General features: G+C 40.8%; 2 protein-coding genes across 3 annotated transcripts; one reads left to right on the top strand and one right to left on the bottom strand.

Annotated features, from left to right (window-relative positions):
* Window positions 1–950: 950 nt before the first annotated feature.
* Window positions 951–9,113, bottom strand: LOC115795204 (protein zyg-11 homolog). 2 transcript variants are annotated; one of them, XM_030751020.1, is made up of 14 exons: window positions 8,917–9,113; window positions 8,213–8,378; window positions 7,167–7,963; window positions 6,862–7,002; window positions 5,283–5,459; window positions 4,532–4,596; window positions 4,156–4,255; window positions 3,859–3,909; window positions 3,277–3,438; window positions 3,115–3,162; window positions 2,760–2,960; window positions 2,613–2,665; window positions 2,168–2,265; window positions 951–1,964 (listed from the first exon to the last, which is right to left on the bottom strand). In XM_030751020.1, exons 1-14 carry the CDS (start codon window positions 8,917–8,919, stop codon window positions 1,783–1,785), a joined length of 2,244 nt encoding a protein of 747 aa, XP_030606880.1. In that variant the 5' UTR covers window positions 8,920–9,113; the 3' UTR covers window positions 951–1,782. The 2 variants fall into 2 exon arrangements, with proteins under 2 accessions (XP_030606880.1, XP_030606881.1); XM_030751021.1 differs by having other exon boundaries at window positions 2,859–2,960.
* Window positions 9,114–11,113: 2,000 nt separating this feature from the next.
* On the top strand, window positions 11,114–20,297 carry angptl1b (angiopoietin-like 1b). Its single transcript, XM_030750989.1, has 5 exons — window positions 11,114–11,346; window positions 14,026–14,848; window positions 16,632–16,825; window positions 17,968–18,238; window positions 19,150–20,297. The coding sequence occupies exons 2-5, from the start codon at window positions 14,041–14,043 to the stop codon at window positions 19,335–19,337; spliced, it is 1,461 nt and encodes a 486-aa protein (XP_030606849.1). The 5' UTR covers window positions 11,114–11,346; window positions 14,026–14,040; the 3' UTR covers window positions 19,338–20,297.
* Window positions 20,298–25,056: the final 4,759 nt, after the last annotated feature.

The raw sequence follows: 25,056 nt of genomic DNA, 5'->3' as shown, positions 1-25,056 counted from the left end.
AAAAACAGTCCTAGTTTATGGCTGAATGGGTTACAGTTATTGTTTCTGGTTGCAACCTCATGGCTTCTGTTTGCCATGCAAATTTTAAAAAGACACATATTTGAACAGTCACTGAAGTGATGAGCCATGTGATGGCTTTAGACTTTGTCCTTATGGTCGTTTTAAAAGAGAAATCTCAGTCCTAGTGCTTTTACCATCACGTCATGATTTTTGAACACTAATCTCATGGTTTTGAAAGCAGTTTTCAGACTCTTGTACAGTGAGTACACATAGTGAGACATGAACATAACGCATGCTGTTAGATTCCTTCTTTCACATAAAAACTCACATATTCACATATTAAATGAGCATATATTTGTTTTAAATGAAATGTTAACATTTATAATGTTTTCAATTAAATATAGGGTTATATGATTTTTTTTTTTCTTTTTTATTTCCCCTGCTTTGGTCTGTTTGATATCGTCTGTCTGTTTCTTTCCCACATCACTTAAATATTGATAGGCTCTTTAAGCCACAGAAAGAAACTTTAGACCTGCAACAGTGCACACCACCATTGTCCTTCAGCTCAGTTCACTCCCTTTGCTTTACCTCATCACACGCTCTCTCTCCTGTGTAGACATATTACACCAGTGCAAAGTTAAGTTCCAGCACAACTGTAATAAAAACCCTGGAAAGAAGTGCCGGTTTTCCACCCTTCTCATGGCTTGAACTTCACACCATGCTCGCTGTAAGCCCTTTAACTTTTAATCCCACAGGACTGTCACTGTGATGTTAAAGTTTAGAAAGTGTGTCTCTGTTAAATGCTGTCCCTGGATCAGATTTTGTTCCTGTTTTCAAGCATACCGCATAATCTACTACGGGTAAGGTACTGCCTGATTTACAAGATATTCTGTTTAATAAATCCTGCAGGGTTGTTTGGTTTTTTTTAAGAAAAAAAAAAAAAAAACAGGTGAATCAGTGAATCAAGGCAAGCTGACACTTTAAAGTTGAGCAGTCTGGTACAAGTCAAATATTCACGAGCTTTTTAAATTCACTTTTCAAAAGAAATTATTAATAGCACAATTTATAATAGACACTCTAGATGCCTACAAGCAGTTCTGTCTTCCAGCTGTATTACATAAAACATAATGAATTCAGCATCGAGGATAGCAGGGAGGAAGAGAAAGAGACATGGAGAGGGAGCAAGTGAGAGTGAGAAGAAACACAGGGAGAGGACAGAAAAACAGCAGATTTAGACTCCTGGTATCTAGACACTCATTACATATGACCTGGAATCCATACATCTAATGCCTAAATATTTTACACAAATCCATCTTAAGGCCAAAACAGCCCCTAAACTACAGTACTAAAGCACCCCCCAGTGACAGGTTTGGGAATCAAAACTTTTAGTCAATCTTCAGTCTTTAGTTACAGTTTATTTTATCAAGATTATTATATGCTGTTAAATCCGGTATCAATTTTGACTGAAAACAGTGCAGATATTAAGTAGAGCATTTACTACTTTCTGTAAACAACAACTCAATATATGTCAACAATTTAAAACACAGATAACACAAATAACTTTTCACATTAAGCAGTTATACTCTCCATATTATATATATTATATATATATATATATGCACTATGTAGTTTATTTGATTAAACATTAATATAGAGGGTTAGCATCAAGTCTCTGCACCTTAATACTGCATCTGCTTTATGTGCAACCATATATCTAGCATATTTCAGACACAGCTCAAAGATAGAAAATCAAATAAAATCCTTTTTTTTTTTAAACTTCTGTCAAGAGCTTTGAGGTGCTGTCTGATTGTTGAATGCTCCCGCATGAATCTGATGTCGCTCTACCATACTCAAGATGCTGCCTGCTAGTCCTTTAATGTCACTGTGTGTGCTGGGATGTGCAGCCAAAGCTTTCAGAAGTTCAGTCAGGCCTTCCTTCTCCAGCATGCTGCTGTAGTGTGAAGCTGGAAGCATTGAGGAGAGAGGAAGCGATAAAAAGATGAAAGAGGGATAGAGCTCAAGTCCCAACACCACCTGACTATTAAAAAACCAAATAGCCTATAAAATATGATATTTTTGCATAAGTAAAACAATTTTTTTATATCAACTCATCACCCTGATAGTGTAACAACCCTTGGATCTCTACAGCTGTGATTGTGTGTCTTACTGTTTTGAGTGCAGACCAGATGTATGGCCCAGACTGCCCACAGCTGCACACCCGTGGGCTGACAAGGCTGAAGCAGAGGGCAAAATGGACGGAACGACCTGTAATATGATCATCATTAAGTAACCTCGTTTTTGTTTGCGCCAGATGCAATCCAGAGTATGTGCTACAAAAAATGATTCTGAATCACATTTAGGATAAAAACAGTTCAAGTAAATGTCCAAGGAGTTTAAGATCAGACCTGTATTACACTTAATAAATCAGCCAAAAACTGCAACTGCTGAGTGATGCAAAGAGAATTTAACCTGTATAACCTAATTAATGGGAAACTCTTTAAATAAAGTGTTAAGCAACATGTAGCTCACATCTGATGTTAAACTGGGCAGACTTCAATTGGCAAATTTCATTAAAAATAACTCATTCTGTTCTGTCTTTGCTTTCCTCTCACCTGTAAGACACCATTTCTCTCTCGAGATGGGTCCACGTCATTATGGAGTCATGCTGCATGAAAGAAAGACATACTGAAAGAAGCCAAGTGTGGATTTTACATGAAATGCAGCATCCAAAACACACACACACACACACACACACACACCAGCTGCTTCAGTACAGTGCTGCGGAGCTCATCCTCCAGGGTCCAGGCCTCTGGTCTGGAGGCAAGGTGCGCCAGTATCCCCCCTGCGAAGTAACGAACCTCGACATCCACCTGGGGGTCCTGCAGGAGACTGAGGATGTGCTCCAAAAGGTCCTCCTCCATCAGATCAGCCTGCAGCTCCTCCACCTCAGCAATGTTGTTCTGCAATACAGGGAGACAAATTATAGCAGTGACTGCAAAAATACACTATGGCATAGAGACATAAAGGGCAAGCATTATACAGGAACTGCTTTGTGTATGACTGGGATTGCCTACAGATGATTTCATTTATAAGTACAGTATATACAGTACCCACCAGGAGGCCAAGAACTTTGTGCTGAATAGAAGGTTCAGTGCAGTAGGACTGCAATGCAAAAGGAACAGCGTGAGAGGACATATACTCTTATGTTAACGCCTCTCTGTGAGGGTTCTTTTTTGTATCACTGCATCTATCTTTGTATTTTCTGGTCTCCTCTACCTCCAGAACCTCCTCGTACAGCTCCAATCCCTGGCACTCTATGAAATTGCGTGCTGCTACTGGCATCTCATCCGTCAGGTTCCACAGAGCACTCAGGGCAAACTTCAGAGTGGAGTCGACCACTCCAACCATGGCTTTCTGCTGCACAATAGCCAGCAGCTGCTGTTAGAAACAGACAACAAGATGAGAAAAATGACACAGGAAGAGAGAGAAAATGAGAAATGATATATTTTTTTGTAAAATAAATAATAGGAGAAATATTGTAAACATAGCAGGAAATGGATTAACTGGAGAAAATGATTCACATACTAACACGTGGCTTTAGACATAGAACAAAAGAAGATAACTAAGTGTGGAGAGCAGCCTGATTACCTGGACAAGAAGAGGTGACTGAAAGTAGAGTAAGAGCAAACTGAGTGGAGTGCATTAAGTGATTGAATGACACGGACATCAAGTAGAGGGGTGTATGCATTAAGTAATGGAAAATGGACAGGTGAGAAAGATGGTGAGAGAGAGGAAAACAGAGGGAGAGAATTAGAAATAAACCCATGCTAAGCTGGTACCCAGAGAGCATTAATGTACCTTCATTATAAAGATATCCTTGCTGAACTGTGCCATCTCCTCTGTGGACAACTGCACATAAAACAAATAGATAAGTGCTTCTTTTGAGTTTTATCCATTCTTCTAAATGTCAATCTAGAACTAGAGGGCACTTTTATCCCACAGAAAAACTGTCCACATTTAACTGGACTAAATGAAAGCATAAAGCCACCTGTTGAGACAAGTGTCACAGGGTTAGCTCTCAACAGGTAGGATTAAAAGGTGCCGCACTATTTTCCAGCAATGCACTAATGCACAGCGAGTGAGAAAAGTCTTGACCTTGGCCACCAGAATGGAGATGACAGCCACAGCCATCCTCTGTAGGGTCGGATCCTCGTGGCTGCTCAGCCAGTCAATCACCAGCATTGCTGCTAAATACCTAAAGCATGATCACAGTATGGATATAAGGAACACAGTATTACAAAAATATACCAGTGATGCACAGAAAAACCTTGGGAAAAGGTCAGTTCTTCGTTTTAACATCTGGAAGAACTATTTCTCTTGGCAGTTACATTTCAGGACAAAACACAATTCAGCTGGATTCCAATCTGATGGAAAAACACTATAGTGCCACTCTATGAGCACACTGATTATTTTGGCTACCGCCAGACCAGTGGACTCAGAAGTCATATTACGACTGACGGAAAGTACTAACTTGTCAAAAGGAACCTCCTGAAGGATGTAGTCGCTGCAGAGGGCCAGCAGACAGTTCTTTTGCACCTGGAGAGACGGTAACACACCATGAATTTAAGAAAAGTGCGTGTATGCAGTGTTATAGAGCAACTGCAAACACTGTTTAAACATGTCAGGAATTAAGCTGGTGAATGACAGCTCACCTAGAACAAAACCATTCTGTAGCACCTTTTGCTGCATGATATCATCATAATTCTAAAATCTGAAGGTGCTTTCACAACGGATGGGCCATGCACTGAAATCCATTATCTGAAATAATGGATTTCAGTGCATTCATTATCTTCAATGGCTTGCACCACACAGTGACACTCTGCTGCTGCGCCAAATAAAACCCAAGTTCACCACAATGCAAAGGTCAGGAGCTCTCGGGGGTCAAAGCTCAACATGTTTCAGCTTTGGCCCATGCCTGCTGCGATGCACGCTTACCTAGTAGAAATGAGGCATTCACCTGGCACCAGGCAGGGAAGGCAAAATGAGGAAAAGTTGATATCATGAGTCTGAATTATGGAACAAACACACATACACAGGTTTTCATCCAAATAGAGGTGCCTGGTGTATGTTTTAACAGTCAGGGTGCTTCTTGTTTTTAAAACTCCTAAAATACCTAATATTCTCTGACCTCTCTCTTCACCAGGGTGGTGAAGCCAGTGTTGAGTGGAACACATGCCATATCCTGTGTGAAAGCCCTTTGAGCCACTGAGCATACCCCTGACCTGCTGGTGGTTGGGGAATTTCTTCATGGTGTGCAAAAGTTGGGTGACAGTGGAGCTGAGCAAGCTGATGGGCATGGCCTCTGCCAGGTCCTGAGTGGTCAGGTTGAACACACACGCTGTGGCCACCAGGTGGACATGCAGGGAGGTGGGGTGGCTCTGCATCCCACTCACCACCAGCTATAGGATAACAAGACATCCATATATTAGTGGTTCCCAACCTTTTTCCATCTGAAATACACTCACAGCACTGTCAGATGAACTGAAGAAAAAAAAAAAAAAAAAGATCCTAAAAAAGTACCATTTTATGTTCAACTGATCTTATTTTCAACTGAATCTTGATGCCTTTCAGCTTATTTCTCAACTGTAATCAACTAATAATTGTTTCAAGCATCCATAACTATAAGCTCACGTCATCCATGCACCACTACTCTGAGCTTCTACTCAATTTAACAGCTATTCATTTCAATGACACATGTTTAGCTAACAATTTCATTTGCTAACAGTGTTTGCTAACTGTTAGCTATCAAGATTGATTGTTTATCCATACTTTTAATTTTTAATTCACAATTTTAGCTTATACTTTGTTACATTTTATCAAAAATATTTTATGACTCTTAATTCACAACTTTAGCTAGCTCTAAAATTATGAACAGGTAGCTAATAGGAATAGCTACTAGCTACACTATAAGCTAGCAATAAAACTACTAGTCATATTTTAATATTTTACAACTTTGCATTCATAATTTTATATAGCTAATTTATTTAATTCAACTGTTTATTCATGGTTTTATCTTACCATTTCAACTTTTAATTCATAATGTTAGCTCATACTTTAACTGTTACATTTTATCAAAATATTTTACAACTTTTTACTCATAATTTTGGCTGGCTCTCATATTCCAGCTCTTTATCGCTTTGGTTTATCAAAAAATGTCATTTTAACATAATTTTAAAATGCTATATTGAGCATTTAGTTACATTAACTAAATTTAAATCATTTTTAGATTTCTTTTGGCTGATAATTTCTTCTGGTTTCTGTTAGTAAATTTTTCTGCTCAAACTTGTCCAGGTCCACCTAATCTTTTTTTTATTCATTGTATAACAGTTGTGTTAACCTTTCCATGTACTTCCAGAATCTTGCAGAAATACTCCCTGGGGTTCACTGCATTACACAAACATGTGTAAACACTAACGTGCTTCAGAGTTATTAATGATTTGCGACTAATATCCAGTTTGTATGTGGCCTTGTTCAACTCTCAGCTCTGTTTCTCACTGCTAAAAACTACCCACCAATCCAGCTGTACAGTTGGACTGTACCATCTATCATTAAGGCTGTAATTGAAACTGCCTCATAACCTCTTCTATAGCATCTAAGTATAGTAATTAAAACATCAGGGTACTGGAAGTTAAAGCTGTAAAACTGGTAAAGTGGTTTAAAATAGCAGGGAACAAACAATTTCTGGAAAAAAAATTTGATATATATATTTTCTGACCAACAACAACCAACAAATTATCCTGTAGTTCTAGTTAAGATGTGTTGCATAGTAATGCAGTCAGTGTAAAAACCAGACCACAACACCTTCAGCACATCTGGCTGTGGTTTGTCAGTATCGATGGTTAGACTGTAGAGATGGGTGAGGGCCACTCGTATGAAACACTCACGGTCTCTGTACCTTCTGAGTGCCTCACACACCTGGTTCTCATCAGCCTCTCCTGTTACCTGAACACAAATACAGCAGATCAGAAGCTTCACAGAGACAGGAAATGCAGTGAGTACATTCAGAAAGTGTACAAAGACAGCCTCAAGTCAGAGATAAATGAGAAGCTTGCGCAATAATCGAGCTCATATTTCTACCACTGAATTCCCTGGGTAGTAATACTTACTTTTAGGTTTTTCTGTGTAGAAAGGAAGTCACAGGAGCTAACACCAGTGGCTAGCAGGCCCAAGAAGACCAGTCCACTTCTGGACTCCACAAAGGTTCTGAGTGCAGCTTCACTGATTCTCTTCCGCCCAGAGATATCTAAAGAAACTAATAAAGGGAGGACCTGGGGACTCCCCTCCAGAAGCTGCCGTGCTGTCTCATCTCCATCTCTTCCATCACTGTCCACAGCTAAATGGTCACCTGAAAAGTCCAGATGCTTGAGAGCATGAAGATGGCTAAAGACAGAGAGCAACTGAGCAGGGGACATATCCAGCTGCCGCAGTCTGTGGGCAATTAAAGATCTCAGAGTGTTTTTGCACGTGAGAAGGGCAGTAAAGTTTGAAATAGCACTGCAAGAAATATCCAGAGACTCCAGGTGAGGTAGAGTGCAGATATCCTCAAGGATAGCATCATTTAGGTCTGTGTTGGCAAGGTTTAGTGTTCTAAGGCCCCGCAAGGAGCTGAAGCCAACACGGACCCCACCATTTGCCTCCAGAGACTCCCAGTCCAGACGTAAACCACTGAGGGACAACCTCTGCAGGCTGGATCTGCACTCTGCGTTGGAGGCCAAACCTGAGACAACGTCAGCCCCAGTTAGACCCCCAACGACCCAGGAGGCATCTAGCTCCAGGAGCCGGTGAGGGCAGAGGGCCAAGCGGAAAGCTTCTGCAGACACCCGACAGCTCTGGATAGAGGCTCGGCGCAGGCGAAGTTCTTTGCAGTTTCGGAAAATCCCAACACTTGTGTCATTCAGTATCTCTTGCAGGGAGAAGCAAACAGAGGGACATTGTAGAAAAAAAGAAGCATCAGTTTAGACATACTTATGTTTGTGGAGTAGACTTTTCCTACTCTTGCAGTCATGCAAACTGTGAACTACTGAATGAGTTCACCTTGACTTCTTTAAGGCCTTGGAATAAGTTTTCTTTCCTCTAATTTGCCAAACAACTGCTACCACTCAGTAGCAGCAGGAAACTGATGTTTGTGGAGCCGTTTCAGTTTCTGACCTACCTTTAGCTGCCATGTGATTCAGTAGCTGGTCAGCCATCTCCTGCGGGAAGAGCGGGGCCCAGATGAGGCTCATGGAGCCGTCTGCTCGCATGCTGCACAGAGAGTTCAAGCTCCGACACACCTGAGCCAAGCAGAGGTCACAAAGCGTCGAGGGGCCCTCAGCATCCTGCAATAACATCACCATGTATCACTATAATCACATATCATAGAGGAAGTATATGCACATGTGCAGCTCAGTTCAAAAAAGGCTCACTTTACTAAAATTAGAAGAAAAATGTGATTTGTGATTCGACCAAAATACAATCATGATAGTTTTATTATATGCCATCATTCATAATTCTGTGACATAAATGTCTTTTTAAAGAGTTTTTTTTTTTTTTTAATTCTGATTACATTTAAAACATTTATCAAGTACACACAGACCCTCCAGTTGTCTGCATGTTCTTCCTCAGGCCTCAAACAGATCTACAGTGACACAGGATCTCTAACGTTAAGTCTAATTTTATCCGCAACAGCCGCGGCTCCGCTCACGAGCAAACCCTCGCCCCTCGTCACCTACGCCCCGCCGGTTTCTGGAGGGCAAAGTGGACAAAAGGAACTGCTCCTTTAACGCGGAACACAACCGACTGTTTGTGACAGAGTTGAGGTGCACGAAAATGTAACCCTTGCGACAATACATCGAAGGGAAATGGGGTCAAACTCACCATGCCTGAAAGTCCACAGGAAAAATAAAAAGTAACAGAAGTACGTCGTTCAGCTACTTTTTAAATCATTATTACTATGATTATGTATCAGATTCTTCCGTTTAAACGAACTGCGAATAATCAAATGTTTCTCTGTTTTGATTAAAGCTGCTAAAGTTTATCGTCGGACGTCAACCTTAAGTGTCAACTGTCACTGTCCGGCTTGTGATTGGTCAGTCCACGTAACGTCACCAAGGGCTTGACTCTGTATGTGATTGCGGGAGATTAATTACAAGCTTAGAGGAGTGTCCTTGAAAGTAGTGCAGGTGGAACTTTGACTGGATAGATACAAAACAGATCTATCTATCTATCTACAGTATCCTTGCACATGCAACACACACACCAATTACTACTAGTTTTGCTGATTTTTTTTCTTTTGTTTTGTTTCTGTCAGTGCTTTGTCTTCACACTTTGTCCTGTTGTGTGTTTGGTGTCACATTCCACAGCAAGAGAATTAAAAGTACAAAAAATTATTAACTTATTGAATAAATATTATATGGTACATATAATTATAAAATGCTGTCTTTTTGTTTGTATCTTTTTTGTTATTGTTTTCTTCAATCTGTCTGTGTACTTTTTTCACTGCTTTTTGCTGTGTTTCTGCATTCATGCACCTTCAAATACAAAAACAGCATCTGCAAAGGTGGAACTGGGTGGTAGTAAAGTGATTCAGCCACAAGGAGGGGCTCACAGTGAGAGGTGGATTTCATGTTTAACCAGAGTGACAGCTTTACTTCTGAAGTCAAACGTGAAGTTTCAAACACATAAATTATCCATAAATACAAAGGACCAAACCTCAGAGGAAGAGGGAAATTCTAAGGAACGTTTTCCTGCAAGAACGAAGTATGTATGTATGTGTGTGTGTGTGTATATACATGGTGGTGTTTACACACTGTATATTTTTAAATTCTGAGGTCACTCTTGCTTCAACTGTAACTTAAAGATGACATTTTACAGGTAAATGTTTTGCTTATTGACAAATGATTTCAAACTTATGAGCAAATTTAGAATATCAGTTCTGTTCTTATCCATTAGTCTTATCACAGATTTTTGATTTACTCACAAAAAACACTTCACAGAAAATACTACTACAGATCATTTATCCTCACAGACAGATAATCTAACATTTCTAACCATCTGTTGTGTTATTTTGGCAGATGATGCTGTACATACCTGCTCAGAACTCTGGCATTACCAAAAAAAAGAAAACAACTTATTTGGAAATTAAAGATTTACAAATTAAACATAAATGCTAGTCCTTTTCACAGAACTGTATTTAAAAAATGTTTTTAAAAATAAACTTTTTAAAAATTCTTATTTGCTGTAATTTTTCAGTTGGAGGCCCTTATTATAAATAACCCACCACGGTGAGACACACTCTGTCAATCACGCATAAGCAAATACATACCCTCACATGTGTGTGCGTCATACACGAGCACCCACACACTGAAACGCGTTCATACACACATTTCTACAATATGAATCCTGTCTTGATTGCTCAGAAGCAAAACTGTCCTCCCACACGCTGAAGTATGCCTCCCTACACAGAGAATCCCCATGCTTCAAAGCCTGTGCTTCCTCCCCAGTCCAAAACATTTAGCAGAGGGGCATTCTTTTTTTTGACTGCAAAGCCTGCCTGTGCATATTATCCTCATAACCAAATAAGCACAGCTGCCAATAGCTCTTGGATTGCCGCTAGAGAAACACACATCCCATATGGGGAGTAAACACAAGAGAAACGCTCACATCCAAAAACAGACCTCCTATTCTTATGTTAGAGCTACTGGATCGCCAGAATCACTCAGTCATTAGATTCGTGCTGATAGGAAACAGATTTGTGTGCAGTGTGAGAAGTAGTTAAGTGAATGAAACTGACAGATGAATGTGTGAGTGAGAGGGAGAAAGAAAAAGGCCATCAACTTATAAGCCTGACTGATGTGTTGCGTGTGTAGGAGACAGACTAACCCCGTAAACAAGATCTTATTAGGATTTAAAAGATGACAGGAAGACTAGTAGTTCACTAGTCACTGACTGGCAGCCAACTGGATTCATCACTTGTGGTGAAACTTTATATTAGGAGGAGTCTTACTTCTCAAACTGACATCAGAGGAGGAAGGCAGGGCCAAGCCTCTGCTCAGACTACAGGCAAAACCACACCATCAGCCCCTCTCGTTCTCTATATGGACCACCCTCCACTGTTCTCTTCCAGTTGACAGTTTTTGCTGGTGCCATAGCATAGCGTGCAGGCCATTAATCTCAATGAGAGCAAAGGCAGAGGGAGACAGAGAGTGAGGAGATGGGAATGGAGAAGCAGCAGAGGAGGCACAACTGAGACACCAAGCTGGGTTCTACCAGCAGCTCTTGGACCACAGATTGATCTCACCGACACAGGTTAGAGTTGTGCTTGTTTTTAGTTCTGTGAGTAGCTTATGAAATTTCAGAAATTGATGTCACAGCATTTATGTTTTTGAACTATGTGCACATTATTGAATCCTTAGGTCTTTTATGACTGCAAAATATGGAATTTTATGCAGTGTTCTCAGTATTAAATCAGTGTTTTTATAGATTAACATTTTAAAAAAGAGAAGTTCCTCTAGGCTTCAAATGGCTTTGAAAGGATCCATGGAAGGACTGTTAATCTCTTAAGTTAAATATGTGAGTATTTGTGTAAACCACTTGGCCATATTCACCATGAACGAAGTGCGTGTATAATGTTGTTTCCTCAGCAGACAGACTTAATCAGAGGCACCATCAGAATAACTTGTGGTTTAAATGTAAAAATCTGCCGGCCCGGAGCAAAAGCCACAACAAAGTTAGATCGGAAAAAAAGGAAAAAATTTTTGATTTGCACTGTATTTATTCTGTATGTTGAAATAACCTGTTTGATTGAATAGAAGGGACTCACATGCAGTGTTTGCAGTAATATAAAAGAAAATCCTTTAATTTAGGAGCTTACCGGTACACAGTGGTACCACTTAGAGTTAGTGGGTCATTTGGCAGAGTCCTCCTGGTTCCTCTCCGCTGGGGAAAACCAGCCACCACAAAGTTTGACCCGTCTGGTTGCAAGGATTATATTAATATAAATGAGGTGGCTAAATATGGTCAGGCCTGGCTCTGAGCAAGGAACACAGGGGAGAAAATAGCCTTTTAATAAGTGAAAAAAAATGGCTGCTGCGGCCAAGTTGATGAAGACCAGCAGGGTGTGAACGACAGAGAGAAACCTGGTGGTAATAACTGCAGATGAGATTCACAGCCGTGGCTGAGGAGCCTCTGTGTAAACACTGTCACTCCTGTCAGGCCAGAGCCTGTGAGATTCATATTGTGGGGCTGGAGACATACAGACGGGCCAATTGCCGAGCCTGAGATATTGAAGGGGATGACCTGTGACTACAGAAAGACATGAAAAACACACTCTCTGGGTAATAATAACTGACTGACTGTGCCAAGGTGTTTTTGAAGCCTGACACATGGCTCGGTTTCATTAAAACGCCTTTTCTTTTGCCATCTTATGGTTTGTAATCTATGCCAAATAAACAGAAGCTAGTCCCATATGTTGAGGCTAAAACAAACTAAAGCTTCATTTCTATCAATAAGGCTTTGTGCTTCATAAAAACACAAAAACTTTCCCTCGAGGCAAGCATGTTTTTTCCGACCAGGATGATAAAAGGGTACTGTTTTGCTACAGCAGCATTTTGAGCTTAGGTAATGCTCTGGGATCTGTCCCGTTTGCTGTGGTCAGGGCTCTTCAGTGCAACTAAACATCAAGTTAAGACCACAGAAATGATTCAGTGCCCCTGCTGTCTCTGTCTCACAATCATTAATTTCTGCCTCTCTGGCATCTGCAAAAAATCCTCAGTGGATTTGTTTCGGAGAGCATCAACGTGAAGCAGTTCATATTGTGCGCCTGTCAGAAGTGTTAGCTGAAGGTTACTTCAACTGATCCACCAGACTGCCTTCTGGTTGGATTTGGCTCGGCTGCTAAAGTCAGCCTGAAGCTGGCTCGCCATTATTGCTCCACTTCCAGAGCCAAGCCATGTTATTGAATACGAGAAGGAGGGCTCTTTCACTTAGCATGCACCCACCCCTGCTTCTTTCGTTGCGCTGTCAAAACCAATAAGATCAAAACACGAGGTTTCTTTCCAAAAATAGACTCCAGAAAACATTACTCATAAATCAGGAATCCCTTTTTCACCCTGCTTTTCTTAAAACGCGCCGATTTATCTTATTTGTCACCAAAACTCAAATGTATCTGTTTTCTAGCAGCTGGGAAGAAATGGCAGCAGTTCAAATGAGTCAGTGAAGCCCAATAACAACCACCTGCTGCTTTCTTTGCTCATTACTGAGATATAAATGTCTGCACCTCATAAAACAAAGACTGCCACTGGATGCGACCCCCTTAAATTACTTTCAGTATCATCCATGGCCTCAGTAACTCCATTTTCTCTCAAGTATTTTTTTTTTCTTTTGTCAAATTCCTCAGTTTGATCCTTTTAATTTTTCACATAAGCTAGTGGCGGTATGCTGAAAGACTATAGGGGAGATTTGCAGAAGGTCTGAGCCATGAGTCTACAGAAATATTAAAAACAGATCTCAGCACTCAGAATATCCACCCAGACACCTGATATGGACGTGGTAAGAAAGAGAACCTACGAGGGAATGTATTTAATATAGGAGTTAAAATAGCAGATTTGTGGTGACTAACAAACTGTTACTCCAGAGGGCTCACCTTGACTGTCTGCACATGCATGTGAAAACAGGTGTTTCTCAATTTTTACTTTGGTAAAATCAGTTTTCTTATAGTAGGCCTGTTAGAAGAAGTATCAAATAGAAATAGACGAGTGGTAAAGATAAATATCGTAACTAGCTAAAGCTCAGCCAGTTTCATTTTGATGCTTCCAAATTCCTCCTAGAAGCAAGTCCAGTTTTAAAGATTCACTCCTTGAGTTCCAGATACGGAGCAGGGAATTTAGAAGGAGTTGCAAGTCAAATATGGTGTTTTCATGGAAAACTATAGAATAACACCAACCTTATGCTTTATGTATTCAATGCATTTCTCTTTCCTTTTTGTAGGTCTGTACTCGTTTGATGATACAGAGAGGAAAAACCATGGAACCTGGAATGTGGACCATATTTATTCTGCTTGGTCTATCTCTCTGGAGCAACAGTCAAGCCTTTACCAAGAACCCCATCCTCTCCCGGATAAGAAGGGCTCCAGAGGCCAATGGAGAAAACAAGAAGTGCTCCTACACCTTCCTGGTTCCTGAGCAGAAGATCACAGGCCCCATCTGTGCCACCCGGGGTTATTCAACTGACAAGGATCGAGTAACGCGCCTGGATGTGGCCTCAGTGCGTGACCTTCTGTCTAAACAGCGCCGGGAGATGGAAACTTTGAAGCTAGTGGTGGACGTTGATGGCAACTTGGTGAATGAGATGAAGCTGTTGAGGAAAGAGAGCAGAAACATGAACTCCCGAGTGACCCAACTTTACATGCAGCTGCTCCATGAGATCATCAGGAAGAGGGACAACTCACTGGAGCTGGCTCAGTTGGAGACACGCATCCTTAATGCCACCACTGAGTCGCTGCGCCTGGCATCCCGCTACCGGGAACTGGAGGCCAAATATGCAGCCCTATCCGCAGTAGTGAATAACCAGTCAGTGGTTATTGGAGCACTGGAAGAGCGTTGTATGCAGGTGTATAGTCGCAGGCATGAGCATCCGCCCCTGGGACCTCCACTGGTGCAGGTGGTGCCTGAGAACATTCCAGTCAATGTGCCACGCTTCACGAATGAAATCCAGAGGTTTGCACGGGAAAGAGGCTCTCGCTCTGGACCATCACCCACAAGCGGCACCTTGGAGGTCCAGAAACCTCCTCAGAGAAACTTCAGTGCAGAAGGTTAGAAAGTTACTCATCCATCAGTTGATTCACCTCCATTCATTTAATCCCTGATTCAGTCACAAAATTCCAACACAGTCTTAGTAAAATGTAGTGCAACCATAAGAAAATAATAATCTGTGATTTCGTGTGATTTAAAGAACACAAACCAGGATGGAAATAAAAATGTTGTAATGTCTGAATAGGGGCATGCAACCTAAAGCAAAACAAAGAAAGACCTAACCAGTGTGATTTTGCTCATCAACAGAATTTCCTCAGACGTTTCGACTGCCTTCACCCAAGAATAATAAAGTGTGTTGAGTTTCAGTGCAGCTGTGTATGAAAGATCCTTTACAAGACTGTGCCACTGCATGTGAGATGTAGACAAAACTCAGGCTGGCGTTATAGGCGTCCTCCAAAACCACAAAGTAGAAGTAATTCTGTTATAAAAGTGAATAGACTGTACCTTTACCTCATTATCATAATGTGAATGACTTACTTGTCCTTTAATTAAACTCACTTCTACACCTGCTAATGATTAAAAATCTTATAATGAGAATGTTAAATTACTTTGAGAAAGGGCAGACATTATCAAAGAAGGCTTAATACGAAATCTACTTTTTACTACCTGAAATGAGGGAAAGTTTTTTCTTATTAAAGTGACTTAATAGGCCCATTCTGTTCTGCTGCTCTGTGAGTGACTTTGCAGACCTACAATACATATGTTTTCAATTATTCTGTGTGCTTGTGTAACTTTTTTCTTGTTTACTGTTACTTTGTTCCTGCAAATGCATATTTCATTTTCTGCCAGACATTGCCTTCCTCATAATGTAAACTCATTGCTGATGTGCCAGTGCTCTGACTAACTCTGCCCTAAAAACCAAAGTGCAGTCACATAAGTTTGGTCAAAACTGACTAGAATTAGACTTCTTATGCTATAGAGAAGTGTACTTTTTGAAAACAAGCCCACAAAACAAGTTAAAATAGAGAGGGGGAGCCTGTATATAAAAGATGGATGGCGCCAGTGATGTCACCCATTGAGCTGAGAAGTCTGTTTTTCAAGCTGAGTGTTTTCACTTTGCCGTCTTAGTTTGTTTTTTTTTAAAACCATGTGCCACAAGTGTCTGACAGTATTGACTCTGAAACTGAGAACCACTGCATGCCTATATGATAGCAACTTGTCAATCAAAAATCCTAAATTATACCCATTTTATTATCCCTCTGTAATCTAAATGAGGCCAGAGCTTACAAAATGAACATCATGGTGTATTCAGAAAAAACTTGAAACTAACAACTGAGATCATAAACTCAACAGAACAGTGTTTACTGAGGGCACAGATCAAGGGAGTCCAGGGCCCCTGCTTGCCGTTACAAAAACCCATGCACATGAACTGCACCGTAGCTAGGTTAGGCTAATAGTTAGTCTAAGCTAAAGCTAATTAGATTACTTTTCTTTGTTTTGTTTTGTTTTGTTTTTTTAAATTGTTTTGTGCATTAAAAAAAATCTATGGATCCTCCAGTGTCTAATTCAGTTTGTTGCATGGCATAAATAAGGCACTACCTAAATCTAATACTGAACAGTACTGCTGAAAGCTAACTAGCCTAGCATCAATTTAATTAACTGTCCAAACAGCCTAACAAGCCTCAACTTCAGAATTTTTTTTTTCTCAGCTTTAATGTGTATTCCACAGATTGTTGTCATTTCTAAGTAAATTCAAAAGTATTTTCTGTAAATCTGATGATTTTTACCTACAGAAACCTTGTTCTTGCTAACAGCATCCTCTCTTATTCTGCTTTCCTTCAGGCCCATTCAGAGACTGTCTTGCAGCCCAGGAGGCTGGCTACAGCACTAGTGGCATGTATCTGATCAAACCAGATGAAGCTGAAAGGCCAGTGCAGGCCTGGTGTGAACAGGATATAGACAACGGTGGCTGGACTGTCATTCAGAGCAGAAGAGATGGCTCAGTTAACTTCTTCAGGAACTGGGACAACTACAAGGTGATGACAATAACACTTCCCCTGCCCTGTCTCTTTTTCCCTCTTTTGGGCCAACCAGTGAATACTTGGCTTATCCAGAGATAACAGTGTACTGTTATATGACCCATCTAGAGGAACCACTGGAGCCTTTGAAACAATTCCCAGAGCCTGAATCTTGATGTTTTCACTTACTGTAAGCTCAGCAGCACCATTTGTTGGAGATCATTGGCTTTTATTTTCCCATTATGAAACATTAGTTGTCCCACTAGGAAGGTATGCTCAGCTGGAGCCAAATTCTTTCCAAACTGCTTTCCTACAGTACCTTCCTGGGTGGATGGTTGGTTGGCTTACTACACCACACCATATAGAGCCGTCTCATCAAAGCACAGAGAGATTGAGATTGAGTATATCACTGCTGGCAGCTTCTGCAGTCCAGATTTCCATTCAGCCAGCTCAGGGCTGGAAGCTAAATTGCTCTCTTCAACATTGATATACCTCTGTACTATCCCACAAAGCCACCACACACACACACACACACACACACACACACACACACACACACACACACACACACACACACACACACACACACACACACACACACACACACACACACACACACACCACAGAGGAGGCCCCAAACTCAAAGCCTACATCATTCATCATTTGCTGGCTCCCCAGCTAATCCACAATCACAAACCTCAACATCGTCTACCAAGTGAAGTGTTCTGGCGGCGCCTAGCCAGACATAGATGGCCAGTGGTTTTTCAACACAAGTGGCCAGGCCAGTTTCACCATTAGCAATGATCCAAGAGATCTGTGTGGTTTGAGCAATGAAGGAGAATTTTTGAAGACAAATGGGTTTTCCAGCATAAACTCTACAGCATGTCTTCCTTAGGAATTTCAAAGGTGGGATGGTATCCATACACCACAATGCTTTTTCTTTGTCATTTGTACTTTTTCATTTTTGCTCATCTACAGATTCATGTCATCAAAAAGAAATTTCTCTAACAGCCACTCATCCGCTTCCATAAGACCTTTCATGCTCCTAAATAATTCTCATGTTTCTAAACTCCTCAGGCAACCGCAGAACAAACAGTGTACATTACTTTCTGTAATCTTTTTTTTTTTGCAACTTCCCTTTTAATCTTCCTTTGACTCAGAGTGGCTTTGGCAACATAGACGGGGAATACTGGCTCGGCCTAGAAGGCATCTACGGCCTCGGGAGGCAGGGGGACTACAAGCTGCTGGTGGAGCTGGAGGACTGGATGGATAAGAAGGTTTATGCTCAGTACAGCAGCTTCCACTTGGAGCCAGAGAGCGAGGGATACCGCCTGCGCCTGGGCACCTATCAGGGCAATGCTGGGGACTCTCTCAGCAGCCATAACGGCAAACAGTTCACTACTCTGGATCGAGACAAGGATGCTTTCTCAGGTAAACAATACTTAATTGAGATCATTAAATGATTGGAATCTGCAGCCTGAGCGGTCCTAGTGATTGGTCAAAAGTCTGATCCCCTTGGGTAGCTTGATAAACATAACACCATCGTCTTTGGGTTTTCTGAAATTAGTAGATTAAAAAAGGAATACACAGTGATACGCTTGCATTTTTTCTAATGGCCAGCAGGGGGTGACACAGCTGGTTGTGAAAAGAAATCGATTATTAGAAGTTTACTACAAAATCACACAAAGGCTTACTTGATTTTTGGCCTCACTGAACATTTTCCTCATTTGGTTTATGGTCTCAATACCTAGTTTCAAGTGATATTCATCACAACATGATGTTCATTTTATAAATATCCTCATAATTACAGTAAAACAGTGTGATTTAAGGCCTGGCTGCTGTATAGTATGAGCATGTGGTGTCCTCTGTTTCTCAGTCAGATCCCTCTCGAGTAGCATCTGCTTCCAGAAAAGGTTTAAAAATTGCTGTCTATGTTCCCAGTGTCACCTGGAAACCTACAATAACTTGTGAAGCATTTAGCTCACCTGATAGAAAAAGTAAATAGTGGCAATCATTCACACCACCATTGTAATAATGTCACAAACTTACGAGCTAAAAAGTAGGTTGTTTGTTTGCAAATTTTAATATGAAAATGCGTGTGACTTGACAAGAACCAAAAATATTTAATTTTATGCAGATTAGAGTGTGACTTTCCTGGGATTTTCAGGGATTTAAAAAAAAATCAGCTTGGCACAACATCACATCATTTTGTCAAGAATGCAGTAATCCATCCGCCTGCAGGGGATTTCATTTATTACACTGATGTCTCCGAGGACGGTGCCAGGTATGTTACCTCACATTTTATCATTAAGCTAACCAATTCTTCTGTTTACCATCCACAGGGAACTGTGCCCATTTCCATAAAGGAGGCTGGTGGTACAACGCCTGTGGCCAAACCAATCTAAATGGTGTCTGGTACAACGGTGGTGTCTACCGCAGCAAATACCAAGACGGTATCTTCTGGGCCGACTATGGTGGAGGTTTCTACTCCATGAAGTCTGTCCGCATGATGATCAGGCCCATAGACTGAGAAGATTCCATAAGCCAGGCTGGTCAAGGGGCAGCTATGTATGTAGGCCAGGGCAAACTTGAAACTCCTTCTACATTGAGACTCTACTAGTCTAGATTGAAGATGGAAGTTACCAACCATCAGGCAGTGGCCTGTACCCTCTCCTATAACACATAGATTCTGTGTGAACGTTCTTCTTTTGATATCATAACTGATTCACACGTAGAGAGAACATATTCCTACATGACTATTCCTAGGAATAAATACTGCTCCTTTAACCACCTAATGTGTATGACCGAGAAGGTGAATTAAGACTATATGCCTACATTTTGTAGTAAAATAATGGTAGCTGTCTCTCTGATTAAGAAACCACAATGTTTTCTTATTAGTATATCACTTCCTGGAGCAGAGAAGCCGCATCGTTAGGGAACTTCAGTGGCTCCGATTTTGTTCTCAACGTTAGCATCACAGGCTCTTAATGCAGCTCTTCCTACCTCGCCAAGATAAACGTCTGGAGGAAACACTCGTGTATGGTATTTAACTTGCTATAGTTGCTGGTAGCTGGAAAAGACATTTTGTTACTACCTGTATAGATTTATTTAGGCTTTGTATTTACTTCCCGATGTGAAAGAGCAACACATTAATGAGTTGGGGTTCAATACATTTGATTAGATAAAAAAAAGAGTGGCGATTTTATTTTTAATCCCTACACTTAAAATGAAATGTATACTGCATGTTAAAGTAATTTTGTTCAAGTGCAGGAGACCAGAAGGGATAATTTATGTGTATAATTAAGTTATCATTACAGTGAAAAGGGCCAGGTGTCCTGAGGGAAATGGTAAATAATCCTGAAGAAAATAGGAGTAATTTCCTGCACTGTACGCGACAATCATTCTCTAAGTGTGCTTACACGTATGGAAATTGGAGTTATATGTTTTTCTCATTTGGCTGTTGATTAAACTTCAGTATGACTTTGTGAAATACAATCATTGTTGGGAGGGGGAAAAGAAAAAAAAATGGATTTCCGTTTTGTTTTGAGTGGTTTTTGAGCACGAAGAAAATGCCAACCAAGCGTGTTGAAAGTTACAGGCATTGGGACAGACAACGAGAAACACATTTCTGAAAGCCAGACAGAGAAGGAGAAAGGAGTAGAGGGTAGGGAGGGGAGGAGGAGGAGGAGATGGACTTGGATGGAATGGGTCCAAATTTCCAAGTTATTTTTTCCACCCAACCAATCCCCCTACCCCCTTAATCTTTCTTTCAAACACAGAGAAACATACATTCTTTCCACACAAAAGTGCTTGAATTGTATGTTTTTGTAATTTTTAAAAAAAAATCTTGCCCCGACAAAGTCACCAATCCCTGCACCCTCTAATCACTGGTATAGATGGAAAGCAGCATCCTTTTTGGGGAAGCCATCCCTGAGGAGAGGGGTGCAGAGATGTAAAATGATGGGGGCGCTCTGAAGAAATAACCAGCGTTGTTTCATCCACAACACACATTAAAGACAAGCAGCCTGTAGTCTTGGGATCTGAAAATAGGCTCACTTATTGTGCTCATTCACCGCAATGGCCTTCACACCCATGTCTTAAAAAACTTTTATAAAGCATGAAACATGAAGCAGGGACACGGGTCCAACTGCAGCTGGACATGGAAACATGTTTGTGGACATGTAAAAGTGCAGCTAATAAAAAAAAAATGGGACTGCGATCTTAAAATTAAACAGCAATAAAAGCTGAAGCCGATGAGTCACGATGCTTGGCACAACAATATTACACAACTAAGAGTCACTAAATGAGAACATTTAGGGGTCACTTCAGGGGACATTCTTGTTCAAGTGGTTTCAAAAGAGCTCTTTTCATGTGTTGGTTTATACTGTTCGCCGAGTCAAGATGTTTACTTGACTTGTTAGTTTTTAGTCAATCATCATGCTGGTTAAAAGTTGCTGTTTTCTACGGCTGATTCAAACTGGTGCTGTGAGTCTTTATAGAAGGATGTGCAAAAGAAAAAGTTCCAGTGAATTCCTGAACCAGTTTACAGCAGTTTGTGTTTGACAGTAATAGGAGTTGTCTGAAATCTCTCTGGCTCTGTTGGCTCTGTGTTGATGAGCCAGACCATCACACTCAAGTGGTGTCTATGGATGACTGGTTTCAAGCAAAGTCATCAGCACAAGGCTCACAGCCTGGATCACATGACTCCTTTTTTGTTCTTTTTTAACTATTGCCTGCTCCCTTTGACAGTCCAAAAAGAGCAAACTTAATGTCTTTGTGTCATCAATCTGTCTCATTAGAACCAAGTTCTGTTTCCTCAGAGTTTGCCTGCACACATGCCAATGTTAGTTCAGAAGATTGGATTTAGTTAGATCAGAATATCTTGTAAATTGAGATTAATGATACAACTCTTACGTGTCTCTAATAAATCTGAAACTATCAACCTGCCATAAAGACCAGAAAACATTCGCAGCCAGGATCAAAAGTTCTAAAAGCAGAGCGAGCAGATCCAAAGCTTACTCAATAGCATGATAGTCCCTATTTATTTACTATTGATCTTGCAAGCGATCAATAAAGTATCTAAAATGAGAAGTTGCATTTTTTAGGAGTAGTTACCCATTCTGGAACTGTGGAGCTACTGAATCTATGCAACTGTTTACTTAAAAAAGGATAGTAAAGAATTTTTTTTTTGTTATTTTTTAGTGATTCTTTTGATTTTAAGAAAGAGAATTTGTCTTCTGTATAAGTGTTTTCAGACTTTTCTCTGCTCAAACTTAAGTAAGCTTTGTTTAACTGCAATTGTAACTCAATCCAACTTTTTATTGATCTGCAGGCGGTAACGAGTCCTTATAAAATGACATGTCCAGCAGCCAATGGCTCAGATTTTTCCTTTGATTTGTTGCAGGTCTGATAATTCGTAAATACTGTAAAGCGTGCAGAAATGAATAACTGTGACCCGCTGACATATACAAACCCTTTTAACAAAGTGTAGGCCTGCACTGCTGAGAAGGTCAAGTGTAGGTTTAGACAGTCTTCTAGAAACTAGCCATCCTAGCACACTTGTTCTTTAAAACACTTTCCTGTGTGTTCATACAAAAAGTAGAAGTTCTGTCCATCCTCTGTCCGCCCTCCTCTGTTGACCATTAAGCAGCTTTACTGGATTCATTTCAATACAAATTTTCCCAGCTCGACCAAGGAAAAGGACCATGATTATAGTGGACCACCTTACTGTTACAAATCTGCCTCTAAAACTTCAGTGCGAACCACCCCACAGATCAGCCAGTGTGGGTTGCTCCATCACCACATGAGCGGTAAGTGTAGCCTTCCAATAACTTTGCCTATGATACACTGAACCCTCACATTTTAAACGGCCTCGCGGGGATGTGGAAATGCCTGATTAACCCACAAAAACCAACCCACTGCGCCATCTCACCCTGGAACCGTGAAGGTGACATCCTTGGCTCCAGCGAAGGGACCACACTCAGGCCTGCACCAACAAAAATACCTGGGCAGCAGACTGGGGATGGGTGAGCCCTGCTGCAGTGTGGTCCTGTGAGAACCACTGCAGGTTTCAGAAGTGAAAGCCCTCCTTGTCACTAAGTGAAGGTTCACTGTCTGCAAATTTCAGGCTGACAGTTCACTGCTGTTTTGCTATAAGACATCTGCTGTTGGGGGAATGTCCGTGAGAGTGACTCACTAGCCCTCAGAAGCTCACTTAGTCTCAGCAGCAAATCAGCAGACAGGATGTGGAGCTGTTTTCTTTGAAAATAAACTCCATGACTGATTTTTGCCCTAACTGGGACGGTTAAACAACTCCATAACTAAGTTTGTTGCTAAGTGCTCTTCTGATTTCAAGCTTAACAGACACTTGTTTGAGATGGATGATCATTTGGAGGGATCTGGAATGGCTCACTTTGCTGTGGATAGCTACAGTTTCCACTCTCCCTAAAACACACAGAAGAATGATACCACATTTAGCTGTGAAGCACACAAGCGGACGCTAAGGCTGGGGAAATGATCTTTATCTTACTGAGGCTTTTTGCCTCCGAACTAAGCAGCAAACACAACCCAGAGATAACAAACAAAAGGGCATGTGAGCCATGGAACATTTGCTCCTGGAGTTTCAGCTGCTTATTAGCAGACATTTAATCTGTTAAATACATGTATTAGTGATGAAAAATTCAGATGGTTTTCATTGTTCTTGAGTTTGGCATGGCAAGTTTGTTTATTCTAATAAAGCTGTGAAAGCCTTAAATGATCAAATGTTCATCCTTTGTGATGAAGTATGACCTCAGAACAGTGGGAATTACTCATGTAACTGAGGACCCACTAATAACCAACAGTGTGTCTTTATCTGTTCTGTGGTTGGACTTATTTTGATGAATGACATGAGTCAGATGCCTGTTCAGGCTTCAGAACCTCCTGGGTAGGCAGAGGCAAGGGGGCGATCGCCTTGATGACTCAACTGCTTTTACACCAAAGTTAAAAGAGTGAAAAACAAAAAGGGCCTCCCAGCCTAAATCTGCTTGAGAGAAGTGTCAGTCACAAAGGACAACATGTGGAACCACAGAAATGCTTTCTATCAAAAATCGCGGAAAAATTATTTTTCTAAATTTAACTGGCAACGGTACGGCTACATTTCTGGTGAAAGAAGAAGAAATCACTTCACAGATGGTTGCCGGCTGATATTATATCCACTGCATTCCAAAGTAGCTGTAGATGTGAGTGACTTTTGAACCGAGTTGGAATTTTAGTGGTTACAATGGAAAGTGCAGATGGACATGCTTCGTATTGGAAGGGAATTTCTGAGATCATTAGAAGTGTTACTTCTGGTCTAAGGGGGATCATAAAAAACCTTTAGTCAGCAAAATATTGGATGAGCCTAGAGCTTGAAAACGGGAAAATATGAAGTGTCTCTAACTTTGTTGCAAAAGGTTGCAACACTGCTTCTTGTTTATGTGAATTCTTTTAAAGGCTTGGATCACACTCTTCCTATTGGTCTTGCAGACTGACTCTGCAGCCGTTCTTTGTACACATTGGCTCAGGCTCTAAAGCTCTATCAGCTCATGAGGCCTGTGTTCTGAAATGAAGGGTGTTCACTGTCAAACATAAAGAGCTAAGATTTGGCCTGGCAAAAGGCAGATAAATCTATGCTGGCTTGGAATTATGAAAAATGCTGCTTCACTACTTTTGGGGGGCATCTTGACCTCTTTGTTAGGGGTATCAAACTCACAAGCTCAAAAGCAGTTTTATTCAGCTCTTCTGCTTATTCAAGTGGACACCAGTGGGAGAGGTTTGGCCTCAAGGTTAAAATACATCAACAATGTTAACCACGTCTCTAGAGAGCTTGTATGGCAGAAAACCTTGAAGGCAAACTTCTGTCATCATTAAAGATGTGAAATGATACCACACTGCCACCTAGTGCTGAAGCTGTTTTTAAACCAAACCAAATAGTTTATTTAGTTGAATTATTTAAATTGTCCATTTGTCGCCTCCCTTTTGTTGCATGATTGATTCTATGATTTAACCTAGCTTGGACGCCGTATTTATTTATTTCTGATTTGGTTTTTTTTCTATTTATTAGTTTTTATTTTCATATAACGAGTTAAATTTAAATAATCTCTAATATTATTCGCTAAGTGCTAGTCTCTGTATAGTGACATTTTCGATTCATTTTGTGAAGTATTTTCAACAATGCAGTAAAAGAAAAAAAGTAAGTTGCTGTCGCCGGGTAATGACGTAACTGTAGG

Source organism: Archocentrus centrarchus, chromosome 17 (assembly GCF_007364275.1).
Source record: "Archocentrus centrarchus isolate MPI-CPG fArcCen1 chromosome 17, fArcCen1, whole genome shotgun sequence".
NCBI classification, from domain to species: Eukaryota; Metazoa; Chordata; class Actinopteri; order Cichliformes; family Cichlidae; genus Archocentrus; species Archocentrus centrarchus.
The sequence above is the reverse complement of the archived record's forward strand: the minus strand, read 5'-3'. Positions and strand labels throughout refer to the sequence as shown.

Bases quoted from the DNA above. Each gene is read 5' to 3' on its own strand.
- LOC115795204 (XM_030751020.1), bottom strand. The intron at 3,910-4,155 runs GTCAAGACTTTT...TTTTATGTGCAG, and splicing joins TCTCCATTCTGGTGGCCAAG to TTGTCCACAGAGGAGATGGC. The intron at 1,965-2,167 runs GTAAGACACACA...CAATGCTTCCAG, and splicing joins TCTGGTCTGCACTCAAAACA to CTTCACACTACAGCAGCATG.
- angptl1b (XM_030750989.1), top strand. From the start codon at position 14,041: ATGATACAGAGAGGAAAAACCATGGAACCTGGAATGTGGACCATATTT. The intron at 16,826-17,967 runs GTGATGACAATA...CCTTTGACTCAG, and splicing joins GGAACTGGGACAACTACAAG to AGTGGCTTTGGCAACATAGA. The intron at 18,239-19,149 runs GTAAACAATACT...TACCATCCACAG, and splicing joins AGACAAGGATGCTTTCTCAG to GGAACTGTGCCCATTTCCAT.